This window comes from Mesoplodon bidens (genome assembly GCF_964165515.1).
Source record: "Mesoplodon bidens genome assembly, chromosome: 1".
NCBI classification, from domain to species: domain Eukaryota; kingdom Metazoa; phylum Chordata; class Mammalia; order Artiodactyla; family Ziphiidae; genus Mesoplodon; species Mesoplodon bidens.
In genome coordinates this window covers 25,258,034-25,283,758 of record NC_138176.1, presented here as the reverse complement: position 1 = coordinate 25,283,758, position 25,725 = coordinate 25,258,034, and the positions used below count along the sequence as shown (strand labels likewise).

General features: G+C 47.6%; 1 protein-coding gene across 1 annotated transcript in view; it reads left to right on the top strand.

Moving 5' to 3' along the window:
* Window positions 1–25,725, top strand: part of SORCS3 (sortilin related VPS10 domain containing receptor 3) — a gene marked incomplete at both ends in the record, with an annotated part of 607,736 nt that overhangs the window by 256,960 nt on the left and 325,051 nt on the right. The window contains one exon of the mRNA XM_081251544.1: window positions 11,064–11,163. Coding sequence (XP_081107670.1) covers window positions 11,064–11,163 — 100 coding nt within the window. The remainder of the gene's footprint in view (window positions 1–11,063; window positions 11,164–25,725) is intronic.

Sequence of the window (25,725 nt, the reverse complement as noted above, 5' to 3'; positions counted from 1 at the left end):
TGGCCTCTCCCATTGCAGAGCACAGGCTCCGGACGTGCAGGCTCAGCGGCCGTGGCTCACGGGCCCAGCCGCTCCGCGGCATGTGGGATCCTCCCGGACCAGGGCACGAACCCGTGTCCCCTGCATCGACAGGCGGACTCTCAACCACTGCGCCACCAGGGAAGCCCCAGTCCTTTTATTTTTTAAAAAGACCCCAGAGTGTGGCATTTATTTTCTCTAAGGCCATGGGTACCAGTCTCCTGAGCCAGTCCATGGCACCAGCGCTTCAGATGAGTGCTGCCTCAGGTCTCAGAGGGGCATTTCTCTCAGGGCAAATGATGGTTTAAGAAATACTCTGTGACTTGAGAACAAACCCAACTTCCAGCTAATTGCGTCTTCTTCTTACTTAGCCCTTCAAAGGAAAGCTTTAAAAAACTAGGATTGGTTTTCATGCCCTATAGCTCTGGTCTGTTGTCAAGAGTGTTTGGCGTGTAGAATGTAGTGTCCAAGAGGGCAATTGTTTAAATAATGTTGTGTAGCTGGCATGGTGCAGGGAGCATAGCAATCAACATATAATTCTTTTAGAGGAAGAGGTAAATGAGATTTCAGATTTCTGGGCCCATAAGGAGATGGAGTGGCTGTGGTATAAGAGCTTCAAATGGGAGACCTGCAGTTCACTCCTGGGTATCTGGGAATTTCCAATTCTTTCTTGGGCTGGGAGGTATCAGGTGTTGGAATACTTTAGTCTTCTTTCTTCCCCGAATGACCAGTAAGATAACTGATAGAACCAGCTCTGCCTGAAGGACATCTGCTTTGTTGTTAGTCTCTCCCAAGAGAACGTTTCCCAAGCAGAAGGGAATCTGAATGTGACTATTTAGTCCCTGGGACACGTTTGCTCAGCCTGAGTATTCAAACTGCATGGCATTATGCAGCATGCATTAGGGCCTAAGAGAGATACACAGGTAGTTCCTTGACCTCAGAGGACTTACTCTGTCTGGAAAAAGAAGCCTCATGCACAAAAAATTAAATAATGACATAAAACAACAGCAGAAGAGAAGAGATGTATGTCCCCAGAGAGCAGGTACAATTCTCCCTGAGAGTGATGCAGATGCTGAGTGCTAGGAAACCAGAGGCAGAAAAGATGAGAGGCTTCTTGGAGGAGGATAGAAGCTGGAGAAGCCACTCTCTTTTCTACAGGGCTGGCTGCTCAGGGGAGAAATAGACTTGCTTTAACTGATTAATTAATTAATGCTTTGAGTGCCTACCACATGCAAGGTATTATGTTTATCCCAGAGAAGAGAAAGATTTACAAATAAGTGGGGCACAGAGTTTAGCTTCTCTAGGGTAGCGGGATGGTCTGAAGGCTCTCCATCAGTTTACATCTCTCCATTAGGCAGCTACGCACTTTATCCTGGGGGTTTCTGGATGTGCACAGATATAATTCCGGCATGTCATAGGGACCCAACTGGCTGCATGTAATTTTGAAGGGAAATGGTAAACATCTACTCCCCAGATAGAGATGCCTTGCTAAAACTGTCCAGAACCTTCTAGTTGGTGCCTCATTATTTTTTTCCCCAGGAAAACTTACTGAACAAAGTGAAGTCTGTTTTCCCTAGACTTGAATTTGTTAGTATTGGCCACCTGCTGGAGGCTGTCTCTGGTTATGCGTGGCAACTTCTCCATCTCCCCATGTACCTTCTGGTAGCTGACTGCTGATCTGGTGGGGATGAGATGGCTTTGGCCTGCCCACCGCTGGTTATGTAACTATAACTCTCCTCCTGTTTGCCCAGAGATGCATGGGACAATTTCTCCTCCAGTGATTACATGATTGTTCTACCATGGGGTCTCCCAACAACTGGCAGTGAAGTGAACTGTGTGGCGTTAGGGCCATGTAAGCTTCACAGTAATCCTAGGAAGGCAATATTTATGTTTCCATTGAGCAGATATGAAACAGGAGACTTATGTAATTAGCCTAAGGTTACACAGGCTGGAGTTTAAACCAAATCTGCTTGACTCTGAAACAAATCCTCTTATGGTTATGTTGGGCTGTCTTTTCAAATGCAAATGCTTATCTATTATAGAGTTCCTCTACAGATGTGTTAATTTACTGATCTGCCTCATAACTAACTGCACAGTAACAAATCACTTTATTGTGATTATTTTTAACTGCATGAGTGATACATGGCTATATTTTGGTTTTGAAAACATCGCAACATTACAAGTAAACTCAAGTTCTTATAGCCAACCCACCCCACCCCGGGCCCCTACTCAGAGGTAACTTCTATTAACATGTATTTGCGTTTTCCTCTAGAAATTTTAAAATGCACTGGTGTACACACTTACAAACCTAATGGGAATATATTGTTTTGTTTTGTTTGGGTATACTGTTTGTATCTTTAATGCATTGTTACTCAGTAGCCTTTTTCATTTAGTAATGTCTTAGAGACTTTTCTAGGTCAGTAATATTGATATCTACCAGATTCTTTAATGCTGTTGTATAGCGTGTATGTATGTGTGTGTGCATGTTGTGTAAAATACACTATATTCATGTGAACAGAGGTGCAGTGAATTATAGGATGTCACATCCTCTCAGGGTCTGCTCATGCTCTTTCCTCTCTCTGGAGGACTTCTTTCCTCCCTTCCCCAGTATGACACAAACAGGCCTCTTGGCTGATAGGGTTGAGATCTTTTGTCATTTTAAGTCCTCAACATAACAACCCAGCAACCCTGTTATCTTAACTGAGATTCTTCAGTGAGAAATGAAGTGTTCATACTTCAATGGGAAAGAAAGACCAAGGATCTGAATGTTTTGGCCAACCCCACACATGCCAACCTTCCCTCCTAGATCTGAGCTGGAATGGTGCTGCTGGTGGGTCTACATTTTATTTGATATAAACCATGAATTCTGCGTGATCTGGTCTCCAGAGTCAGGTTACCTTCAATTTTCTGCACTTGGACCCCATGATGGCTCTCATTCAGATAGCTGGGGCAGGAGAACATTAATTATTCTGTATCACTGTGTCTCTCTTTGTGAGACTAGATAATGCAGCCCTGGAGTCAGATGACACAAAGAGGTCATGGAGAGCTGTGTGAGCTTCTGCCTGGGCATCAGCTTGCCTGTGGTTTTTCTGAAGCAGAGGGTGGGGCCACTATCCACTTGGAGAGTGAAGCTATTTGAGTCACTCGTTTTTGGCTTGGAGTCTGAAATTAGTTTTCTGTCTGGCTATTTGCGGTCAGGTTGGGCTTCTGCCATTGCAGAGATACAAATTAACGTGGCCTTAGGCGCTGGCCTTAAGACGGGGAGTAGAACAGGCCAGAGGGGAGCATCAGTGGTTTCCCCATTTGGATCATAAAGACTGTCTGGGCAGCCGTGGGTCTGGAGCTATGCTGTGGAAACTCCTGACCTGCCCTTGGAGGGGGCTGTGGTCCACCACATACTGGAGCCCCTTGTTGCCTCTGGTCTTTGATTGTTGACTATTCTTGGTGTAGCTCAGGGGAACACACTCAGGGGGAAAGGCTGGTGGGGGCTTTCCAGGGCCTGGCACTTGGAAGCTTGGTTCTGCCTTTTGATTCCCCAGGCAGCTGGGCCATATTGTACTATCATGGCAGCAACTGGAAACTGTGGCCAAAGATTCCTTAATGATTAATTGGGCGTCCATGTGCCTCACCCGCTAAGCGTAAGGAGTTTATAAATCAAGGAAAAAAACCCAACGTGATCGTCCTTGAGAAAAATACAATCTGGAGTAGTCATAAACATGACAACCACACACATTTATGGCACAGGGGGTTTATCCGATGCGGGACTATGTTTCTCACTGTTCTCTATGGAGTCCTCCCACCATCAGCCCTATTGTTCAGAGACGTGAAGGGCTCACACGGCTAGTTCGTCCAGCACTGGGTAGAGTTGTGTTTGCCCTGCTTGCATCTTCCTTGTTTTCTCTACTCAGCGCTCTGCACTTTCAGCAATTCAAAAGAGATTTCATTCGTTGTTTTTCTTTTAAGGAGCTTTTAGTCATTGCAGGAAAGAAAAAAGGCACATATGCGTATTCAGAGAATAAATAGGGAACTCCTAACGCTGTTGATACAAATGCAGAGGAGGGTGTGGGCTGAAGTTGTAGGAACAGTCTCTAAGATGTAATTAGTACTAGAGCTGGGAGTCAAAAAGGAGGAAATCTGGACAACTTGCCAGCCATAAGCTCATTGGGAGAGTGGAAGATGGGAGGTAAAGGGGGTAAAGGCCTGAGAAGGCCTGAGTGCCAGGCTTAGGCAGACACTTGGACCTGATGGCAGCCAGGCAGGGAAGCGTGAGTTAAGGTATCAGAGACCTTGGCCAGAATCTTGGGAAGTTGTCTTAGAGACTAAAGCGGGATGGGAGCCTGGCTGGTGGTGGGGGTGGTAGGGGTTGATATTGTAGTCTGCTAGAGTGGCGGTGGCCACCCAATTATGCACTGCCTACTTTTGTAAATACGGTTTTACTGTAACACAGCACACCCATTCATTAGTGTATCCTGCTTGGCTTTTTTTGTGCTACAAGGGCAGAGTTGAGTAGTTGTGATAGAGATTGGCAAAACCTAAACTATTTACTCTGTGGCCCTTTTACAGAAAACAGTTTGCTTGCCTGAGCTTTGTAGCTCCTCGTAAGTGTCCCTTACTGGGGAGGGAGGAGGGGTAAGCCCAGTCCCTGGCACATGGTAGATGCCATAACAGAGAACAGATAGAGATGTGTTATGAAATGAGCAAAACAAAAATAAAAATTGCTAACAGGAAAAGGAGCTATGAGGACTGAGGTTGTTTGCTAATTTAAATAATGTCACAGAGAAGGGAGTCCACTGAGAAGAAGAAAGACTGATAAGAGAATCAAAGAGTAAAAGACTTGGGCTTCCCTGGTGGCGCAGTGGTTGAGAGTCCGCCTGCCGATGCAGGGGACACGGGTTCGTGCCCCGGTCCAGGAGGATCCCACACGCCGCGGAGTGGCTGGGCCCGTGAGCCATGGCCACTGAGCCTGTGCGTCCGGAGCCTGTGCTCCACAACGAGAGAGGCCACAATAGTGAGAGGCCCGTGTACTGCAAAAAAAAAAAAAAAAAGAGTAAAACGCTTGAAATTTCCCAGTTCCTTCCCAGGGGCGAGGCTTGGACAGGGAAGGAGGAGGGGGGCTGAGAGCACAGGTGGCAAACAAGGGGAGGCAGCTGGTGGGACTAGGAGAGCAGTGTGCCCGCCCTGATCCTGCACATCTGGTGGCTGGTGAGAACTGGCAGAGTGCCCTCTGGAGCCCTCTCACCTCTGGCAGGAATGTGGCTTTGGGGATGCAGCAATGGGGGGTGGTTTTGAGCCCCAGCTCAGCTCTACCAGGAAGCTGACTTGGCTGTGTTGGCTAAAAGTTTTTCTTTTCTGTTCTTTTACTTTTAAAATAGCAAGCCATATGCTTGTTGCCACCATCCGCTCCCGCAGGAGCTCACTAGAGGAGTGAGAGCTTGCTGGGCGGATGGAAGTGTAGTGTATTCACAACTCAACCCTGGAAATTGTCATTGAGAGACTGGCTTTGGGTAACTACCAGGGTTATGGGAAGTTAGGCTGTATATTCCTCCTGGAATATACTGGCCCACACAGAAGTCTTCTGGAGGCCTATCAGGATGGGACAGGAGCTCTAAATAGTTGAAGGGCTCAGACTAGGAGTGCTGGGAGGCTGAAGAGGATGGACATCTGGTCTACCAGTCATCATTGGGCACCTGGGGAGGAGTGTGAGCGCTTGGCAGCTGGGAGGCCCAGCCCGACAGCAAGCGGGTCCTTGGGCAGGCAGTGGAGCCATGGAGCAGGTGACCTACAGTGATGTGAATGGGAAAACCAGACACGGCACTCCTGAAGCCAGGACTCAGGGCCCCAGCTGCTATCTGGGTTCAGATGCTCTGGAATTCAGGATTCCAGAGACAGAGATAGCTGAGATGAGACAGGTCAGGAGCTATGGACTCAGGCCCTGGCAATAAAGAAGGACCCAATTTCTGGAGCTGGGGACTAAGGGAGTGTCTCTTTGAAGGCCTCCTTAGACAAAAATGTGTTAAATACCAGCAAAGAAGTTATGTATGGAGTATGAGTGGTAATTGCACATCAAGATGTCTCTAGAAAAAACTTTTCTTTACAGATGCACAAGAAGCCACGTGTAAAAATGGCGATTGAAACATTTATCATAGCAAATTTTAAAGGAAAAAGACAAAAATATTTATCAGGGGTTGAAAGGATAAATAGACAGTAGTTTATTGGTAAGCCGCAATGCTCTACAGCAGTTAAAATGAATGAATTATGGCTAGGTGTGTCAACATGGATAAAATCCCCCAAACTGAATGTTGGACAAAATAATCATGCTGCAGAATGTATATCCTGTATGATAACATTTATGTGAATCTAAAAGCGCTCCAAAAGATGATCAAGCATTTGTGTTCATAAACAACATATAAATCTAGTAGTGGGTATATGATTGGCATCTTGTATTTTTCTGTGTTCTGGAAATAATTCGTAATGAAAGACAAAGAGCAAGAGAGAGGGAGATACAAACATGTGCACGCGTGCGCGCGCGCGCGCGCACACACACACACACACACAGCAGTGGAATAACCTTCTGGAACTGGAGGAATCTGAGCCCAGAACAGAAGCTGGGAGCCCTGTGGCTGGGCACTTCTCACATGCTGCCTGCCAGGTTAGCTGTGTGTTCTGAGCCATTCCAAATGGTAACTGGCATAGTGCCCGGCCTCTGGCAGGTGCCCCATGCATGTGTGTGATGTCTCCAGCTTTCAGGACGTTTCAGCGTTAGGAGCTTAGTGTCAAGATGTCAAGATTTGGGAAACTGGCTTTAAGTTAGGGGAAATGAGCCTGCTTCCTCTAAGAGACCCCCCCGGCAGATGGCTGGAGTCACAAGGTGGAGGATGGTCTGCTTTCCTGTCAAAGCGACTTCTGCAGGCACAGCTGGCTCTGGCAGTGGTGCTGAGGCCTCTCTTCCAGCTGCCCCTCACCCCAGGTGAAGGGGGCCCGCCCACAGAACTCTGTGGTCAACGCAGTGTGTGGCCTCCATGCTGGAAAGGGCAGAGACTAGGCCTCCTTTGGTCCCAGGGCTCAGTGGCTCCTTGAGGTGTCCTCACCGAGTGAGACTTGTTTCTGTTCGCCTGAATGAGCAGCAGCTGCCCGAGGAACAGAGGAAGCTGAGCTGTGGCGTATCCTTTGTTGGGAAGCCCCTACCCTATGCAGCCACTTTTGGAAAACAACAAAGTCAGTGGGAATCGGTTGTGCAGCTTACAGAAAGAGAGACTATGCATCATGCTAAGTACACTGCCTTTGATGAGGGTTATTTGGATGCTGGAAGGAAGTTTGTTGTGACACCAGTCATGCAGGGAGCCCTGAGAATTTAGCTCTTATAAATAAGATGTTTGCTATATATAGCATGAGAAAAAGTTGCTATTTGGAAACAGCTTAGCGCTGTGCTGGTGGGATAATAAGATTTCAAGTGCAGAAGGGGGCTTATGATTATCTGAGTTAAACCTGTTGTGTGGATGATAGAATGGGGCTTGACAAAGATTCTCTTCTTGACCAAGCTCTAGTCAGGATCCTCTGACCTCTTTTTCAACTAGGCCCTGTCCTCGGATATGTCCTCAAGAGCCCATTTTTAGCAACAATCCCGCTAAGTGAGTTTAGCCAGGATCCCCCCAACCCCTTGCAGTATCTCATCATACTCAATATCTGATCCATCCTCCACCATCCCCCAGGTGATGTCTGATCACCCTGACCTGCTTTCAGTGAGAATCCTGTTGGATTAGCAAAGAATTTCCCTACCTTCTTAGTAATGTTCTATCCACTGACTCCCACCCTCTCTTTGGCTATAAATTCCCTTTTTCCTTGTTGTATTTGGAGTGGAGTCCAATCTCCCTCCTCTACTTCAGAACCCCACTGCTGTGGTCCTTGTACCTATTGCAATAGTCCTGAATGAAGTCTGCCTTTCCATTTGAACAAGCGTCAGAATAATTCTTTCTTTAGCAGGCTTAGAGAATTGACCTTTCCAGGGTAACACTTTGAGTACATTTCAGAATCACTCTAGACTCTAGATTTCCAGATTCCAAGTTCAATTTTCTTTTCCCACCTGGTACCATCTTTATGCCTTCAAGAGGGTAGAATCAAGAAACAATTTGTTCTATAAAATATTTTATTTGTATTAAGAAAAATATACTGCTGACAGTTTGTAGAGATTATGGTGTGTCTTCTCCCCTGCCCTGGGTAGGATAGGAGGTCAGAGTGATTGGTCATTTCGCCTTAATTCTAGTGTCATTTAACTTAATTCTAGATCTTTCCCTGGCACCAGATGGCACTAAAAGACCTTACCATTCTGCAAGTTGTATCTGAAGTATCAGGTGTGTTTTCTAGGTGTGGCTCTCTGTTGAGCTGCCACTAAACGTTAGCAGTTGGTCAGGAACTTGTGAGTGGGTTTGGACAGGTTCAATCATTCATTCATTCTTGCAAATAAAGACAAAGCAAAACAATACAAACATCAATACATTCAGTACTTGCTTTGTACCAGGCATGGTGCAAGGCATTGGGTTGTTATCAAAAATGGCTTTTGCCCTTAGGAAGGTATAGTCAAGGACGAAGTCTCAGGATAAAAATAGCATGATCACAACAATAGGATAAATGCTAAAATAGAAATATGTACAAGGTGGTATGAGAACACAAAGGAAATGGTGTTTAATTTCCCAGTGAGAAAGTTGGAAGGAGAGTGATATTGGAGTTGAGTGTGAAGATTGCAGAGAAATTTACCAAGTAGAGGAAACAGAGGCTGGACATAGTTCAGACAGAAGGGAATGATGTGCCAGAAATGGAGGCCACAAAAATGTAGGACATTCAGGGAAGTTGAATGAGGCTGGATAGCAAGTGGCTGGAAATAGGTCTAGTAAGGGAAGTTATAACCAGATTTTCCAAGAAAGAACTTTACTGTGTGCAGGCAGTGGGTAATTACTACCACAGAGTGAGGTGGACAGATCTGTGTGGTTGACATATAACCTAATGACAGCATGGAGATTGGTGGGAGGGGGAGAAGGTGGAAGAAGAGCATCCAACTGGGGAATCGTTTCAAAAACGATGATGTGTGAGCCACAGCGTTGGAATGAGAATGGGAAGATTGGGGGTCTAAGTTATTTAGGAGATAGAATCATTAAGACTTGGGGACTGAGCTGGGTTCGAGAGATAAAGGCAAGGATTTCTCCGATTGGCATTGAGTCCTAGTGCCCAAGGTAAACAGGAGACAGAAGATAAGAAGTCAGTTTGCGGAGGGGGGAGGTGCTGAGTATTAAAGTTAGCATAACCGATGACCGTGTGGGGCCTGTAGCCTAGGGAAGGATTAGAAATAGTGATTTTTTTTTTCAGTAAACGGGCCAAGCGCGCATGATGTGTAAGACCTGGTTCTGTACAGTTTGGGGAAAGGAGAAGTGAACATCCTTTGTATTTTCATTTACTTTTTTGACATTTCAGAATGCCTACATCCTGTTAGGAGGTTTCCCATGTGTTGTATTTTTGCATCCTCAGAAATGCCTTGTGAGATTAAATTGTCCCCATTTTTCCAAATAAGAAATTTGAGGCTCCAGCAGGTGAAGTAACCTGCACATGGTCATATGATGGTCATGTGACCAGGGAGCTGCCCATCTAGGAATTAACCAGAGATTTTGCTGTGCCCCAAGTTCATGTTCTTTCCTCTCCCCATAGAGTTCTCTGAAGCTCCGTGTCCTTGAGGAGCTTACACTGTGGTTGGAGAAACAGAACATAAGGAAACTAATCATGACAATATGGGGAAATGAAAGGGGCATGTACAGTGTGTGCCTTGGATGTACAACAGATGGGGAACTTTGTTCTGGTGCAGAGGAAAAATGAGTGGCAACCAGGGAGAGGGCCAGTGAAGCCTTAACCAGAGGTAAGGGTGGGTATTTAAGCCGGAACTGGGACATGGAATTTGCCAGGTTGGATGGGGGTGGAGACAGTTCTTAAAGGTCATCACAGAGCTTGGCTGCTAGACTTATAAAGCTAAGCTGTGGGCCAAGGCAGAAGCAGATTAGAGTTAGAAGGTGGGTACAGGACCAAGGAAAGATAGGGGCGGGTAGTTACTAGGGGGACACAGGGCTGGCGTCGGAATGCAGGCACCCATGAAGTCACTTCACCGTAGAGAGAATGAATGGGCCTCTGTGGCCTTCTGAAGCTCCAGTGGGAGAGGTTTCCTGAGTCTAGCCAAGGAAGGCGATGGCAGAAAGGGGGTGAGAACCTGAAGACACTGGTGGTCTGAAAAGGGAGGGAGGTGTCTGGGATGGGAGTGGGGGAGCAAGGCGGGAGCAGCAGGGGTTTCGGCTACTTGAATCCATTGTCGGGTACTTGCTCTCCCTCCTCCTCTGTGGAAAGGCGGGATGCAGAGGAAGGAGCCTGTGGCTTGGTTGGCCCACCATTGTTCTCTGAGCCCTGACTCGTGGTGTTGGTACAAGGTCAGAGCCCTGGAAATTAGGCCCAAAGGAGGGGCGGGTGGCCAGTATCGGCAGCAGTTCAGTGTCGCTGGCTGTGCCCCCGACACACCATCGCTCCCATGTAAAGCCTCAGACTCCGCCGGGTGCGGCCAGGTTTGGCCATTGGACCCCACAGCTCGTGGATACAGTGCTTCCTGCCCTTCTGAGGGACCCTTGGCTTCAGGCTCAGTGGAGGAGCGTGAAGTGGGTTGTACCCAGTGACCTCAGGAGAAGGTCCCTACAATGCCCTGCGGGGACAGAGGGCTGATTGTGGCAGGTGGCCGGGCTCCCCGGCAGCTCCTGTCACTCGCAGCCGCCCAGAGGGCAGGAAAGTAGGTCTCTGAGAAAGGCCGGGAACAAAGGGCAGCCAGCTTAGGTAGTAGGCAGAGGCATCTGTCTAATTGCTCTTCTAAAATGAATGGGGCCTTTTATCTCTGAAGAACACCTTTAAGCACTCGTGTGATTTGGGAACAAAGATGCAGGTTGGGGGAGAGCTGGGCTCCCCTTGAAACACAGTCCCCCATTTGGTAAAACAATCTCTCCCTTTCTTTCTTTCTCTCCTACCTGCAGATCAACAGATTACGGCACCACCTATGAAAAGCTCAATGACAAAGTGGGCTTGAAGACTGTCCTCAGTTACCTCTACGTCAATCCCACCAACAAAAGGAAGGTGAGAGGGCGTGGTCAATGGGTCCTGGGCATTCTCTGCAGAGTGGCAGGGCTGCCAAGGCCTAGGAGTTAAGGAAAAAAACAGTAGCCATGGAGTCACTTACAGAATGCCTATTTTATATGCTAAGAACACCACAGACATTGTAATTCTAACAACTGCCTTGACATAGCAGTAGCAATAATAATAATAATAACAATAACAATAATAAAACTATATAACTATGTAAGGGGTTCCTCTCTGCCAAGGATGGTGGTGTGTACTTTACATACTTTATCTCATTTATCCTCACAGTGAATCTCTGGGGTAGAAATGACTACTGTCCCCATTTTACAGATGAAGAAACTGAAGCTCAGAGAGATTAAGTAACTTTCTGGCCTAATGCCAGACAGTAACAGATAACATGGTGAGCAACAGATCTGGGATTTGAAAATGGGTCTGCTTGACTCCAGAGCTGAGTCCTCCTATAGCCTCCTTTTTGCTGCTCTGTTTTCAGAGAGCTCCTTGTAAAGAGGGAGTCGGTTTCCTCCAAGGGAAGGATAGGCAGCCCCTGGATTCTTCCACTTGCTCCAGAGCTCCTTCTGAGGCCCAGGGGAGCACACTGGCTCTGCTGGCCTCTTCTTTTCTGTCTTTCCTCTTCACTTAACAGCCAGGACATGGGTGAAATCATATAAGGTCAGACTTTGGTCACGGAGACCTCCTGGGAGGAGGGGGCCTGGGACGATGGATGGTTTTAGAAAATAAATGCTGTTTAATATATTGGCTTTAGGGAGAGATGATCTTTCCCCAGCTAGGAAGGCACTCCTGTTTAGAAACTTAGGCAGGCCTGGCCTCAGTAAACACACCACGAATATCAAAGCCCATTTCAAGGTTTCTAAAGGGCTGAAAATGGCATTCCCCAGCTCTCCCCGTGTCCTCTTGCATTCCCCAGTGGTTTTGCAAACCCTTTCTTTAGCAAGGTAGGTGCAGGGGTGATCTTCAACCCATTGTGCAGCTGTCCCTGATCTCTGGTTCCAACCTGGTGGGGCCCAAGCTGTGGCTTAGAACAACTGTTGGTGCTACTCAAAGCAGAGCAATTTGGACTCACACCCTTAGCATCGTAACTCACAGCCACCCCTTCTCCTCATTCCCACCTGACTATTCCCTGCAAGGGAGGAAGCAGAATTGGTGACTCCTGGTTCAGTATATTGGCACCTGATGCTCAAAGATCCGGCAGCTGCAGGGGTTCCCACACCTGGGACTGTGCCCGCCAGCCAGGTACCAAAACTCTGATAATCAGGATGGCCATTAGGTGCCTGTTCCTGGTTTTAGCTGAGTAGTTTCTCTTTTCTTTGTCCCAAAGGGTTGTCATTTTCCCATTTTTCAATATTGTTATTTGAATTACTGAATGTTAGAGCTGGAAGGGATCATAGATTTCATCTATACGAGCAGTTATTCGTAGTTTTTGAACTGCAGTCTTCTGCCAATGTGATTAAAGCTCTAGAGCTCCCCTCTGGACACATGCCCCCAAACGTAAAATTTTGCGAACAATTTTTAGGGACTTACGAACACCTTGAATCCCCCCTCTGGACCCAAGATGTCCACGGAGTCTTGGTTGAGAATCTTTCATCTATACCAATAGTCTCAATTCCCAGATGAGGAAACTGAAGCCAGAAAAGGCTCCAAAGCCAGGTACGAAATGGAGCCAGTTAGAGCTCAGCACTCCTGATGCTCAGTGTAGGTTTCTTGGCTTCAGCCCACGCTCTGATCCTTTTCCTCCCATATAGTCCCAGCCCCGTGCTGCAAAACTGATGGTCTTGGGCTTCCCTGGTGGCGCAGTGGTTGGGAGTCCGCCTGCCGGTGCAGGGGACACGGGTTCGTGCCCTGGTCTGGGAGGATCCCACATGCCGTGGAGCAGCTGGGCCGTGAGCCATGGCCGCTGAGCCTGCGCGTCTGGAGCCTGTGCTCCGCGACGGAAGAGGCCACGACAGTGAGAGGCCCGCATACCGCAAAAAAAATAAAATAAAAAAAAACTGATGGTCTAGTCCTGACTGGGGAGGTTGAGGCAGTTGCTTCATGGCCTTGAGTTGAAGCCATGTCCATGATGGACACATGATAAAACTTGACTGAATCAGGTCAGCCATGATCTATCTCCACTCTTCCTCTGCCTTCTCTCTTCATTAGGAAGGAAGCTGAAGCCCACAGAGGACAGATGTCCCACCCATGTCACTCAGCAGGTCAGAGGGAGGATGGGCAGTTGGTTTTTAACTCCCAGTGACTTGGGGTCAGGTGGAATCATAGCGGGTGTCTGCACTCTGGGACAAGCAAGAAGCGGGTATTTGACACATGGCAGATGTCCTTTAGCACTGATCTCTGACCTATGTCTGGACCACAGCAGAATTAATCACATCTTCTTGTGGACGATAGATCAGCTGTCTTCATGAGGATTTAACCAAAGGGCACATGAAGGGTCACATCTGTTTGCATGCATTCTGGTAGTCCTCTGTCCTGTATGTTTCCCATTGGACTCCTACTCATAACATCTCTTTCAGTCTTTTTTCCATTTTTCTCCACTCCTGACTGTTTTATCTCTTCTTAGTATGACCTAGAGGTGCTCAGTAGTGTGGGAGACAAAGGGCAGGGTAAGGCAGATACTCAGGGTTAGAAGGAACATGAAGCTGGGATTTGGAGCCACTGGTGCAGAAGTGCACCTCCATTTCTCCTTCCCAGAGGTGATGTTCAGACCATGGACTCTCTGGAGCCCTTCCTCACAGGAATTATTGCCCAGTTGACAAAAGTTAGGCTGTTTTGCATGTCTCTTCAGAGAAACACCACCAAAACACAGTTAAATCCCACCTTAAGAGGCACTGCTGCCCAGAAAGTTAAAAGTGTAGACATTTTCTTCACTCAGATAGGGGAAAGACAAAAGATAGACTAATGCCATGGATTTACTTACTTTGGAAATACCAATAGAAATTAATTTCATAAGGAGACTGTGTGCTCCTGAAGGACTTTCTGAATCATCCAAGGAGAGATGAAATTAGATTCTGTTTCATTTTGTTGTTAGGTGTTTTTGATTGTATTCTGAGCCTTGGGGTGCTGATGATGCACAAATATTCTACATGGTGACTTTCTCTTAACTAGAATATTCAAGTTCACTAGACTAGGCTTCTCAAGCCGCTCAGGCAAATTGACAGTTAGATGTAAATGAAAATACTCTTGTTTCTTTATTGGTCTGGTGCTTTGGGTCATTATGACCTTGTAATGAAACTGTTTTTTTTTTTAAGTGTCCTTCTTACACATCTTGGAGTTTAAACCTTTGGTCACCTGGATTCTCATCTGAGTTTGAATTAAGCAGGATTCTTTTGATTCTCAAAGCATTCAAATTATCGATAGCTGCCCACGTTCATCAAGCAGATAATGGAAGTAGTCTCCAGCAGATTTTTAAGTTAATCTTGTCGAAACACTTGCTTTTCACCTAATGAGTTACTTATGTAACAGATGGCTACTTCTTTCCTTGGAGGCTATGAGTACATCAGAGTTTTGTCACCCCTAGCAAAACAGTAGAGTGTGCTTGTATTTATATAGTTGTTCCCAAAGCTAATTGTTGATGTCTTAACACTTTTTTGACAACATAAATTCTCCAAATGTAGATAGCTAATAAGCTATTAGGTTGGAAGTAGAAGCGGTTAACATGTGTATAGTCTCCTACTGGTAATAATCTTAGTTAGCATTAACTATGCTCAGATTCCTTTTAGGAGCTTTATCTGTATAATTGCCAGTCCTCCCAGGCACTTTAGAAGGCAGGCAAGATAAGGAAATAGCCTCTATGTAAATCACACCAAGCATGTTTTATTTATAAATGGTGAGTCTGCAACAATCTTTCCAAGAGGTTTATTTGGGGGACAAATTAGGATACATCTGGCAATGCTGGACTCCCTCAAGGAAGTTAAGATTTAGATTAGTGGTATCTACTAGTTTTTTTTCCAAATGAGAGTATTGATATGAAATGCTGGGTGCTACTTGAGTTGAAGTGTTCTAGACCATCCTATGGTGTGGGGCATCAGCGTTATTTTAATGACGTTGACCTGCCCCACTTGTATTTGATGTGATTCTGCATCCCTTGCTGTTTGCTTTTCTCTGGCCACTGGCCCGTTAGCCCATTGCCTGGGTGATGTGTGAGTCTGGCACTTTGAACACGAAGAGCACGGCCTTAGTTCCCCATGTGGATGTGAGGCTCACCTCTGGAGGAGGGCTCTGCTCACAGCCTCCCCTTCCCTTTGCAGGAGATAAACATCCCTGGGTTCCTAGAACTCATGACTGTCAGCTTTGTCCCTAGGCCCATGGAGAATGGCATGTGCCGAGGTCAAGCCTGCATTTACCAACACTGCGCTATGTACAAATAGGCTGAAGTCTTTGTGCCTCAACAAGGGAGGGGCTTAGCTACCACAGGTGTCTGTTTAAGAGCAAATCTTTGAGTGCATGGAGAAATGCAGGCCTGTTATGGCCTAATTGCTCTGGCTGGAAAGCGGCTGACACCTGCAGATTTGGAAACAGTGTTTTGGAAATGACAGAGAGCAGACAAAAGTCCTGACTGCCAGGGAATGTGATCAGATTACTGCAGGGTAGAGGTGTGTGTGCCTGTGTGGGGATGGAGGAGGGCGGGAGGACCATCAGGGCTGACGTCAGAAGAGGATAAAGACTTTTTTTTTTTTTTTTTTTTTTTTGCGGTACGAGGGCCTCTCACTGTTGTGGCCTCTCCCGTTGCGGAGCACAGTCTCCAGACGCGCAGGCTCAGTGGCCATGGCTCACGGGCCCAGCCGCTCCACGGCATGTGGGATCTTCCCGGACCGGGGCACGAACCCGTGTTCCCTGCATCGGCAGGCGGACTCCCAACCACTGCGCCACCAGGGAAGCCCGAGGATAAAGACTTTTTAAAATTGAGCACCTAATAAGTTCTGGGCACTAGGCTAAGTTCACTTCTATATTCTGAGTTTCACTCTTAATCCCCTGAGCCTGGTAGTTTTGTTCCCATTTGGCAGGTGAAGAAATTGAGGCTCAGGCAGATGAGCCATTTGCTTTCTCTAAAGTAGCTAGACCACCTCTGTCTGACCACCTCTGTCTGAGGTGGTCCATCCACCTCTGTCAGACCACACAGGGCATGCTCTCTACTCTGACCTGCCTCAGCTCGGCTGCCCCTGCCACAGGTAAAAAGACCAGGTGAGTGCATTCATCTCTCTGTTAGTAGTAACTCTGTTGCCTGGGGTTTTCTGCCCATTACTGTTAGAGGATTAGCAGTTTTTTGGAGGAGTGTTAGATCCTCCTTTCCTGACTGACTTACCCGTGAGAAGGATAATTACTTCCAGGCTACCCTGCAGAAATACAGTGGGAATTACCAGTCAGATTCGTCCGATGAGCAGGCTGCCTTTGTCAAGCTGTTAAGAGGCATTGTGTGTGTGGTCAGGTGTTGGTTATTCCCGTGTCAGCCTCTCAGTACAGCAGCATAACCCTGAGCAATCTTTGACACAATGGAAAACCTCTAAACAAAACAAAACACAGACTCTTAAAATCTTGGACCCCTGCTTTCCTTGACCATGTCTCCTGAGATTGTTGGAGGGTCAGGGAAAGTCAGCTCTAAGATAGTACACTTTCAATTCACAGATATTAAAATCTCTTACACTAAAGCAAAGCAAAAAAAGAATGTGGAAAGATAATTTTAGGCTATTAAGCTATCTGTGAAGTGTCTAGCTCTGAGCGAAGTATTTTGTTTTTTGTTTGTTTGTTTATTTATTTATTTATTTTTGGCTGTGTTGGGTCTCTGTTTCTGTGCGAGGGCTTTCTCTAGTTGCGGTGAGCGGGGGCCACTTTTCATCGTGGTGCGCGGGGCCTCTCACTGTCGCGGCCTCTCTTGTTGCGGAGCAGAGGCTCCTGACGCACAGGCTCAGTAGTTGTGGCTCACGGGCCTAGTTGCCCCGCGGCACGTGGGATCCTCCCAGACCAGGGCTCGAACCCGTGTCCCCTGCATTAGCAGGCAGACTCTCAACCACTGCGCCACCAGGGAAGGCCCTGAGCAAAGTATTTTGGATGGGAGTTTCTGGCTTTCAGAAATGTGCAGTCTACTTGGTCAGACGAGATACGCACAGAAAACAACTGTGTGCATAGACCTAGGGACTCAATCGCAAATGCAGACAAGGGCCAGTCAGGTAATGTCCATGAGAGATGTTGGCCAGGTGAGGACTGCAGCAGCCGCGCTGTAATCTAAGCTCCAGAAGACTGTCATCCTGCAAGAACAAGGGCTCATTACAGCCACACCATCATTGTCATCAGTTCCTGATTTTCTTAACAGATTTTTCTCTGCATATTTTCACATGAAACTTATGTATTTTGAAATGTTTTAGATGGGCTAGGGTGTGGAGTTCAGGGTGTGGGGCCTGGCAGGCTGTCCCAAATCTACTTTAATCCTTGTATCCAATTGGTGTCATGTGCCATGACCTGAGTAGTAAGTAAGTCTCCAGGTGAAAAGTTGGTATTTGCAACGTGGTCTTCGGGGCAACAGAATAAGGATAACGCTTAGAAGTTGCTCTTGCTGGGGGCCTGCAGTGATGCTTTTATGATCTGAGTGAGATAAATTAAGCTGAGCATGGCTTGCAAAGACCTCCCTTTGACTCAGAGGAATCACATAGAAGGTTCTGCAATTCAGAGGGACCTTTTGTGTCAGTTCAAAGTAAGACCATTAGAGTAAGAGAAGGCGGCAGACATCTTCTTTCTGGTCCTGGTTTTCTGCCCCTGGGTAACGGGGTGTGCTTGAGTAAGACATCTCCCTTGCAGAGCCTCCATTTCCCTATTTGTACAGTGGCAAGGGTAGGTCCAGTACTTTTTGAGGCTCCTTCCAGCTTAGATGGTCTGGATGACCACCATTTGGACTGTGCCTCTCAGAGGGCTACATGGTGATATGTGTGCTGCTGTGGACTTTGGGCTCAATGGATAGCCAGTTGGCTAGTCCTTGGAAGGGGTGGTCCCCAAAGCTCCTGGTTCTATGGCCACACATTGGCCACAGATAAGCCCTCCCATTCAGGCTAGCTCTTCTGAAGTCCCAGTTCCTTGTTCAGAAGGTGGGTGGTTCCCTGAAAGCTGCTGTCTCTGCTGCTGGAACTCAGAACTGCAGCATCCTCCATGGCACAATTGAGGCGTTCCATCAGCATGAGCTGATGCAACTTCCCAAGAGCATCACTGTGCTCACCCAGGCATGCACAGCCCTCCTCCAGCAGGAAAGGGAGCTAGAGATGCTATCTGCATCTGTTCTGGCAACCCAGGGGTGAGGACACCAAGTATCACAATAGCAGGCAAGGGACCAGCTCTGCTGCATCACACTTCTTCCTTCATGGCCACCTACTTCCTCCAGCCTCAACCAGGCACCTCATCTCTGTGGACCCTGCTTTCTTCCTTCAGAAAATGTGCACAATAAGCTATATTTAAAGAGCAAGTAAGAGAAATCCCTCTTAGCGCTAATATTCATTTCTGTTTCCAAAGGTAACACGTGTTTATGAAAATAATAAGAATGGCAATAATAATGGTGGGTGGGGGAAGGATGAGGGGAGGGGGAGGGGCAGCAGCTAGCAGTTTTTGAGAATTTTTACTATGTGCCAAAAATTATTCTAAATGCTTTATGTGAATTAACTCATTGAATACTTCACCAGCAACTCTATGATGTTGGTACTATCATTAGTCCATTTACAAATGATGAAAGATTGGCACTGAGAGGTCCGTTTGACCTGCGCAAATTTGGTTGCTGATGGTCACTTAACCTTGGTCTAACGTGCTCATGTAACTCACTTTCACTCCTATTTAATTCTTAGACTCACCACGTGTTGGGGATAAAAGGGCCCTCAGAGACTGTCTAGGCAGGCCCTCATTTAACAGAAGAGACCACCTGTGGGCTTGCCCGAGGTCATGATGTCATTTGCAGCAGAGCCAGTGCTGGAACTGGGTCTGCTGACTCCTAGTCCAGTGTTCTCTGTTCCGCCCATGGGCTGTTGACAGTTGGAGCACACAGGTCTGGTGGAGAACCCGGACTGGGGACCGGGGTGGATGCAGGTAGGGAACAGTTGGGACTATGTACTCCCTGCCCATCTCAGTGAGTGTGTGTTATAAGCTGTAGGCTTCATACACACATCCATAGCTTCTCATCTCTCTGGTCTCAAAGCCCGAGCAATATTGCAGCTGGAATCCCATTTCAGATGAACCTGGGTGAGAAATCAAGGGTCTGGAATCCAAACTGCCTTGAGCATATTGGAAGCACAGAATGGTTGAGTAGTGTGCCCAAGGCAAACGGCTATCAAAGAAGTGAGACTAGGTCCCCTGGGGCAGAGTGTCAGGGAAGGAATCAGGATTTCTGGTTTAGACCTTTCTCTTCATTAGCTGTTGGGCTTTGGAAAAGTCATTGAACTTGTCTGAGCCTCTGTTTCTCAAGCTGTAAAGTGGGGATAAGAGACCATTTACGTATCCCCTCTTTCTGGGACCATAATTAGGATAAAATGAGAAACGTCATATTTTTTTGCAGCTACAGAAAGGGACCCCTCATATGGAGCTGCCCTCAGGACCACACCCTGGAATCCAGGGACCCTGCAGGCCATCCACAGGGCTGCTGGGCCTCCCCTGCTGGGCTGCCTGCTTCTTGGCTTCCTTGAGGAGGATGTAGACCCCAGAACCCTGGGTTTTTAAGAGTCTCACATCCTGCCCTGTCTAGGAGGCATGCTGCCACCTGCGTTTTTCCAATTGTGTTCCCTGTCTTTTAAAACCAAACCTGCTGACTGCCTGAGAGAGATTGATTATTCTGCTGATGGAGAGAAATGGTCCCACTCTTGTTAATTCACAACCACCTCGTTTTTCTTGCCTCATAAATTAACAGTTACCGAGAGGCTAGAGCCGTCTTCCGCAAGTTGAGTTTAGGGGAAAATGTGTGAGAGGAAGGAGTGAAAAAAAGGAAAAGAACAGAACTTGGACCAAACCGTCTTCATTTACTGATTCCAAGTTCAAACCTTTTTCTTCTTGGTATGTTCAGAAAAAGAACCAGAAAGTAAACCCCCTGAAAGTGAAAGTATCTGACTTCATCAGGGCCTGAGAAATCAGAACAAAGGAAAGTTAAGAAGTCAGAAGAGAGGTGGATCAATAAAGGGGCAGACACTGGTTTACAAGTTTCCGTTTGCCTTTGCAAGTGTGACCCAGTGATGGAGTGGATATGAAGTGTGGTTCAATTCAAACGAATCACTTAAAGGAAGGGAATCTAGAGTAATTCTTGGAAATTCACTCTTTAGTCACCAAGTCCCTTTCTTGGCAAATATATGCATGTGGTCCCCTGTATAAGTTGCTGCAGTGTGCTCTAGCCAAGAAATTATTTAAAGGCTCATTAAAATGATCACTAGTTTTTTTCTTTTGCATTTTATTTGAAAATGGGAAGAACATAAACCTATAGCCTGGCTTCTCTCCAACGTGCCCTTTGGGGTTTGCATTGAGTATATCATATTTTTTTAAAATAATGATATGATTTGCAGTAAGATTATCCAGGCATTTAAGAGAAATAATAAGAATTAGCTCTTTACTGTACTTCTTCATGATTTATGTTTGCCTAACCTCTTTTTTTAAATTTTACTTTTCTCGGTTTTGGGTTTTATATACACACACACATGCATCTGTGTGTGTCTAGAAGATGTTCAACAAAGAGCATTATGCAAACGTTAGAAATAACTGAAAGAGTTAATACTGCACCAAGCTTGAAGAAAGATGCTGTCCTGTAATCAGAGCCAGTAAAAGACAGAGGCAAAAATCGGGCAGACTTTGGAAGAAATCTTGCGATTTGGAGAAGGTGGGGATAGAAATGACTATCTCAATAGGAGAATGAGGGTTTGGAGGTCTTAATAGGCATATTGCGTTTAGCAGCAGCAAGTCGAGAGAGAGATGGGTGGGGCTATATACTGTAGGACCCATCGAAGCTCAGGGCTGGAGTTACGACTCAGTGCAGAGGGCATGGGGAGCCATAGCAGGCTTCTGAGCTAGGGGCTGATAGCGTGAGAGCTGCGTATGAGAAAGGCTGATGGACAAGAGCCCCTTGGACCAATGAGGTGCCTGGGTCAGGCATCCTGTTCCATCTCTTCTTCCTGCCCTGCCCTCACCAGACCTTCTGGGTGTGTTTTCTGAGCATCACAGGCAAGAGCAATTTTTGCAAAGAGCCTGGGAAGCCAGAGCGATACGTTCTTCCTAATATTCTGACACACAGTTATATAGCACATGGGTCTCACTGCCCCTGAAGTAGAGATATTTGTGACAAAATCCACCACCACCAGTGAAAGAAACAACTGTTTTTTTCTTCCTTGGTGAGCTCAGCCAAGCAGAGAGATCGCTACTGCCACGCATGCCTCCCCCGCAGCCGGTCCCCCCATTACCAGCCCAAGGTCAGAATGACAGACGTCAGCACTCAGCACACGCTCTGCTGGTGAGCATGTCCGGGTAATGAGGGGCGAGCCTCCCGGGATCCTCGGGCTGCCAAATGGCTCGAGGGCAGGTTTGGAGCAAGCAAGTCCCGGTCCCCGCACGTTGGCGTCAGAACCAGCAATACAGAGTGAGACACTGACCTCAGTGTGACAAATGGGGGCCCAGCTTGGTGCTGGCAGCCCCATGCAGAGGGTCCCCGGGGACAGGAGCAGACAGACAGCCCTGTCCCTCCGCAGCCCGAGTCTCACCCTGAGCAATGGCCGGGCTGTCTTATGATGACCAAACGGAGGAAAGAAATGAACCAGAGAAGAGGGAGGTACAAGAAATGTATGTGAATATCTCTCAGCTGCCAGAGATGGGAAAGAGTGCGGTTCAGTTTAGGAAGTTTCCCGCTGTTCCTGGTTCCTCGGTGGTGCCCGGCGAGGAGGGATGATGTGGAGGGAAGGGCTTCACAGCGCACCCCGTGCCTGGCTGTGTGACCTTGGATGTACAGTTGACATTCTCTAAGCCTTAGCTTTCTCATCTGTAAGTGGGGCTCACAATGGGATTTAAAAAAGCAAATTTCAGAATGAAATAACAGGGCTTCCTTGGTGGCGCAGTGGTTGAGAGTCCGCCTGCCGATGCAGGGGACATGAGTTTGTGCCCCGGTCCGGGAAGATCCCACATGCCGCGGAGCGGTTGGGCCTGTGAGCCATGGCCACTGAGCGTGCATGTCCGGAACCTGTGCTCCGCTGCAACGGGAGAGGCCACAACAGTGAGAGGCCTGTGTACTGAAAAAAAAAAAAAAAAAAAAAAAAAAGAACGAAATAACATAATGTATATCGAGTGCACAGGGTAGGGCTTCAACAGTGTGACGCCAGTTCCGTGGACCTCTCTTTGGCTTCCCCTCTGCTCAGCAGTGCCTCCCAGTTCCCAGGTAGCCCATTTCTAATAGCCGACTTTTTCATCCTGGGAAAAGGAATCTACCCCTGCCTCAAACCAGCATTAGGCAAAGTCTGTTCAGCTTCCAAAACAACAAAAGAATTGTCCTCTCTCTATCCCTTCCTTTTCTCCCTCTATCCAGCCACCTGCCTTGTGTGCCTTCTCACTGATCCATTGATGGCTTCTATCTCACTTAATGGAGAATAAATTAAAAGTGATGGTTGCCAGCCCTGGGTAGTATGTGCAGAGCCAGTTTCCTCCCATTATCACCCAAGCCCCATTAGGCACATAGAGCTGCTGGATCAAGGCTTCGCTTCTGGGTCTGCCTGGCTCCAGAGCCCCAGGGAGCCCTCCGGCATTGTAACCCCACGAAACGCCACCTCCGTCTGTGCAGATGCACACCCAGATTCATTTCTCCCTCTTGGTGGTGTACAGGTGATCTGTCTCGAAAGTGCACGTCTGGGGAGCTCGTTGCTGTTAGGTGGGTGCTCTGTGCCAGGCCCAGGAAGCATGCAGGCGCTTCAGGCTTGGACCCCGCACTGGCAGAGGTGGTATTTAAGTGGGACTTTCATTTGAGGCTGAGAGCTGGGAGAGAAACAGGTTCCCCAAGACCTCAGAGACTGTAGTTATGACAGCAACTGCTAGACGAGACATCAGGACCAGGTTCTAGGTCCAGCACGGGTGTTAGAAAGAAAGAAGTTTGTTGAGCACTTACTGTGTGCCATGCTCATGGTTTTACATGAACACTTTCCTTACAAAAATATATAAAGTTAGGGACTTCCCTGGCGGTCCAGTGGTTAATAAGACTTCGCCTTCCAATGCAGGGGGTGTGGGTTCGGTCCCCGGTCAGGGAGCTAGGATCCCACATGCCTCGGGGCCAAAAAACCAAAACATAAAACAGAAGTCATATTGTAACAAATTCAATAAAGGCTTTAAAATATACATATATATAAAGTAAATACTGTTATTATCCCCATGTTATGAGAACGTTAGGGAGACGAGAGAGTGAGGGTGATTGCGGGCCCTCATTGGGGGAGAAAAAGAGAACGCATCAAAGCAAAAAGACAGAGGTCTCCGAGCTACGGGGATGCCAGGCCAGGCTGCAGACTCGGATTGCCCAAATTGGAAACATAAGCTTTTAGTATGGTGTCATATTGGCCTCCCTCGGCTTAGATGGACATTGTGACCTTCTGGAAACCTCTCTTTACATATCTAAAAAAGGAGTGTAGATATGCAGAGGGATGTGTTTCCTTCAGTCCAACAGTGCTGTGGTCCTGTGCTGAGAAGCTGTGGAAAATATTCCCTGTGGACAGGAAAAGTCAGAGGAACACAGGGGTGCCGAGTTTCCTTCAATATCGGTCAGACAGTAGTCTAGGGAAGATGGGGTGGTTTGTTGCCCGTGGAAAATGCCTGAGCATTCAGTAGTTCTCTGGGGCGAGCAGTAAGCCTCGGCTCTGGCATTCCCACTCTGGAACCCCATAGGGTGGGGCTGGCCGGGTCCCCAGGGCTCTCTTTCCACTTGGGCAAGAAGCCACTTTGTGCAAATCCTGACTCTACCTCTTAGCAGCTGGTGGCTTGGGAACATTATTAACTATTTCTAAGCCTCCGATTCCTCGTCTGTGTGATCAGGATAATGCTAGTACCCATCTCATAGGCTGATAGGAGGATTAAATGAAAAATGCTTGCAAATGGTTGGCCAGTGACTGAGTCCGGGTGTCCAGTTAGTAAATACCATTACTATTACTCTTATCATTGCCCCGATGTCAGGACAACCGGTGCCTACAAACAAGGGGTAATCCCATGTTGAAGCTGCCCATGTATGAATGGCCCTCAGCCTGGCTGGGCACTCAGGCCCTCTCTCGGGCATCAAGTGATTGGTTTGGAGAGGTGTGGCTCTGGTAGGTGACTTGAAGGTTGTCTGGTTCAAGCCTCTCATTAAACTGATGAAGAAACTGAGTCCCTGGGGGGGACTCTCACTTACTCAAGGTTGCCTGGCCACTTTATGGCAGAACTATGGTTTTGGATATCAAATTTCTGGCTTCAAGCCCAGCGCTCTTCCTGTGAAGTGGCACAGAAAGACGCTGCACAGTGCAGACAGACCTAGGCAGACGGGTGGCCAAGGAGGACACTGATGGCTGCGAGCTTTGAGGCTCTTGTTGTCTGTCCAGTAAACCTAGAGTCTCCAGGGCACTGGGATCAGAAGAGGCCAGGTCAATCCTTCAGACCAGGGTGACTCAGGTAGGGAACTGCCCAAGGGCACATGGCCATGGATAAGGTCCCCAAGGCCATCTTAGACCCAGAGCAGGCAAGGGCAGCAAACTCAGAGGAGAGTCTGAGAAGAGGTTGAATAAAGAGGGAAAAGGTCCAAGTTGGAGAAAGAAGGTGTGCTAAAGTCCAAAGGGTGAGAAAAGGCCCCAAACAGCAAGACCAGCCAGAAGGGAAGAGAGCAGGACGCCAGGCCACGGAGTGCATGGCAGGCCTGGACACGGGGTTCCTGACTGGGACTGTCAGGTTATGGGCAGCCCGTTTTCATAGGGTACCTTTCCCTTGTTGGGGGTTGGTAACAGGAGAGACACTTGACTGATTAAAACAGTCAGGCCAGGCCAGACAAGAAGGACAGACACAGAAGAAGAGTAGCAGAGAGATAGGATGCAGTTATCCAAAGTGGTCGTTGGCCTGAACCTCCAAACTTTAATCATCCCTGGGCAGCAGTGGCAGCAGATATATGCATGGAAGATTTCCTGACGCCGCTCTGGACCTTTGGAGAGGAGTGAGTTTATGTCAGAGCAGAATCTTAGCATGCAGCTTAGCTCTGGAAAGTCGGCTTGGAATAATGAAGTGCTGGCTTCCTGGTCTCAGCCTCCCTGCCTCGATCCCAAATCACAGAGCACCAGCATTTGATAGCTCAGAGGAGACCGGCCTCATAGACGCAAGGTTGTAAAAAGTTATCTCTCAGAGAAGATTTCCTCAACACTAACAGCTTCGTAATGTGGCTGTCTGGAGAGCCTGTCTTGCCGCAGCTGGACCTCAGACAACTCTAAATGCTTAAAACTACTCCAAGTCATCCTCTCCTCTCGAGCAGCTATAAAGATGCTTTCTCTTTAGTTCTCCAGCTGCTTGCATATGAACTCATGCATGCTGAGTTTACCCTGAAGTTTTTGGGCGGGTACTTGGGGT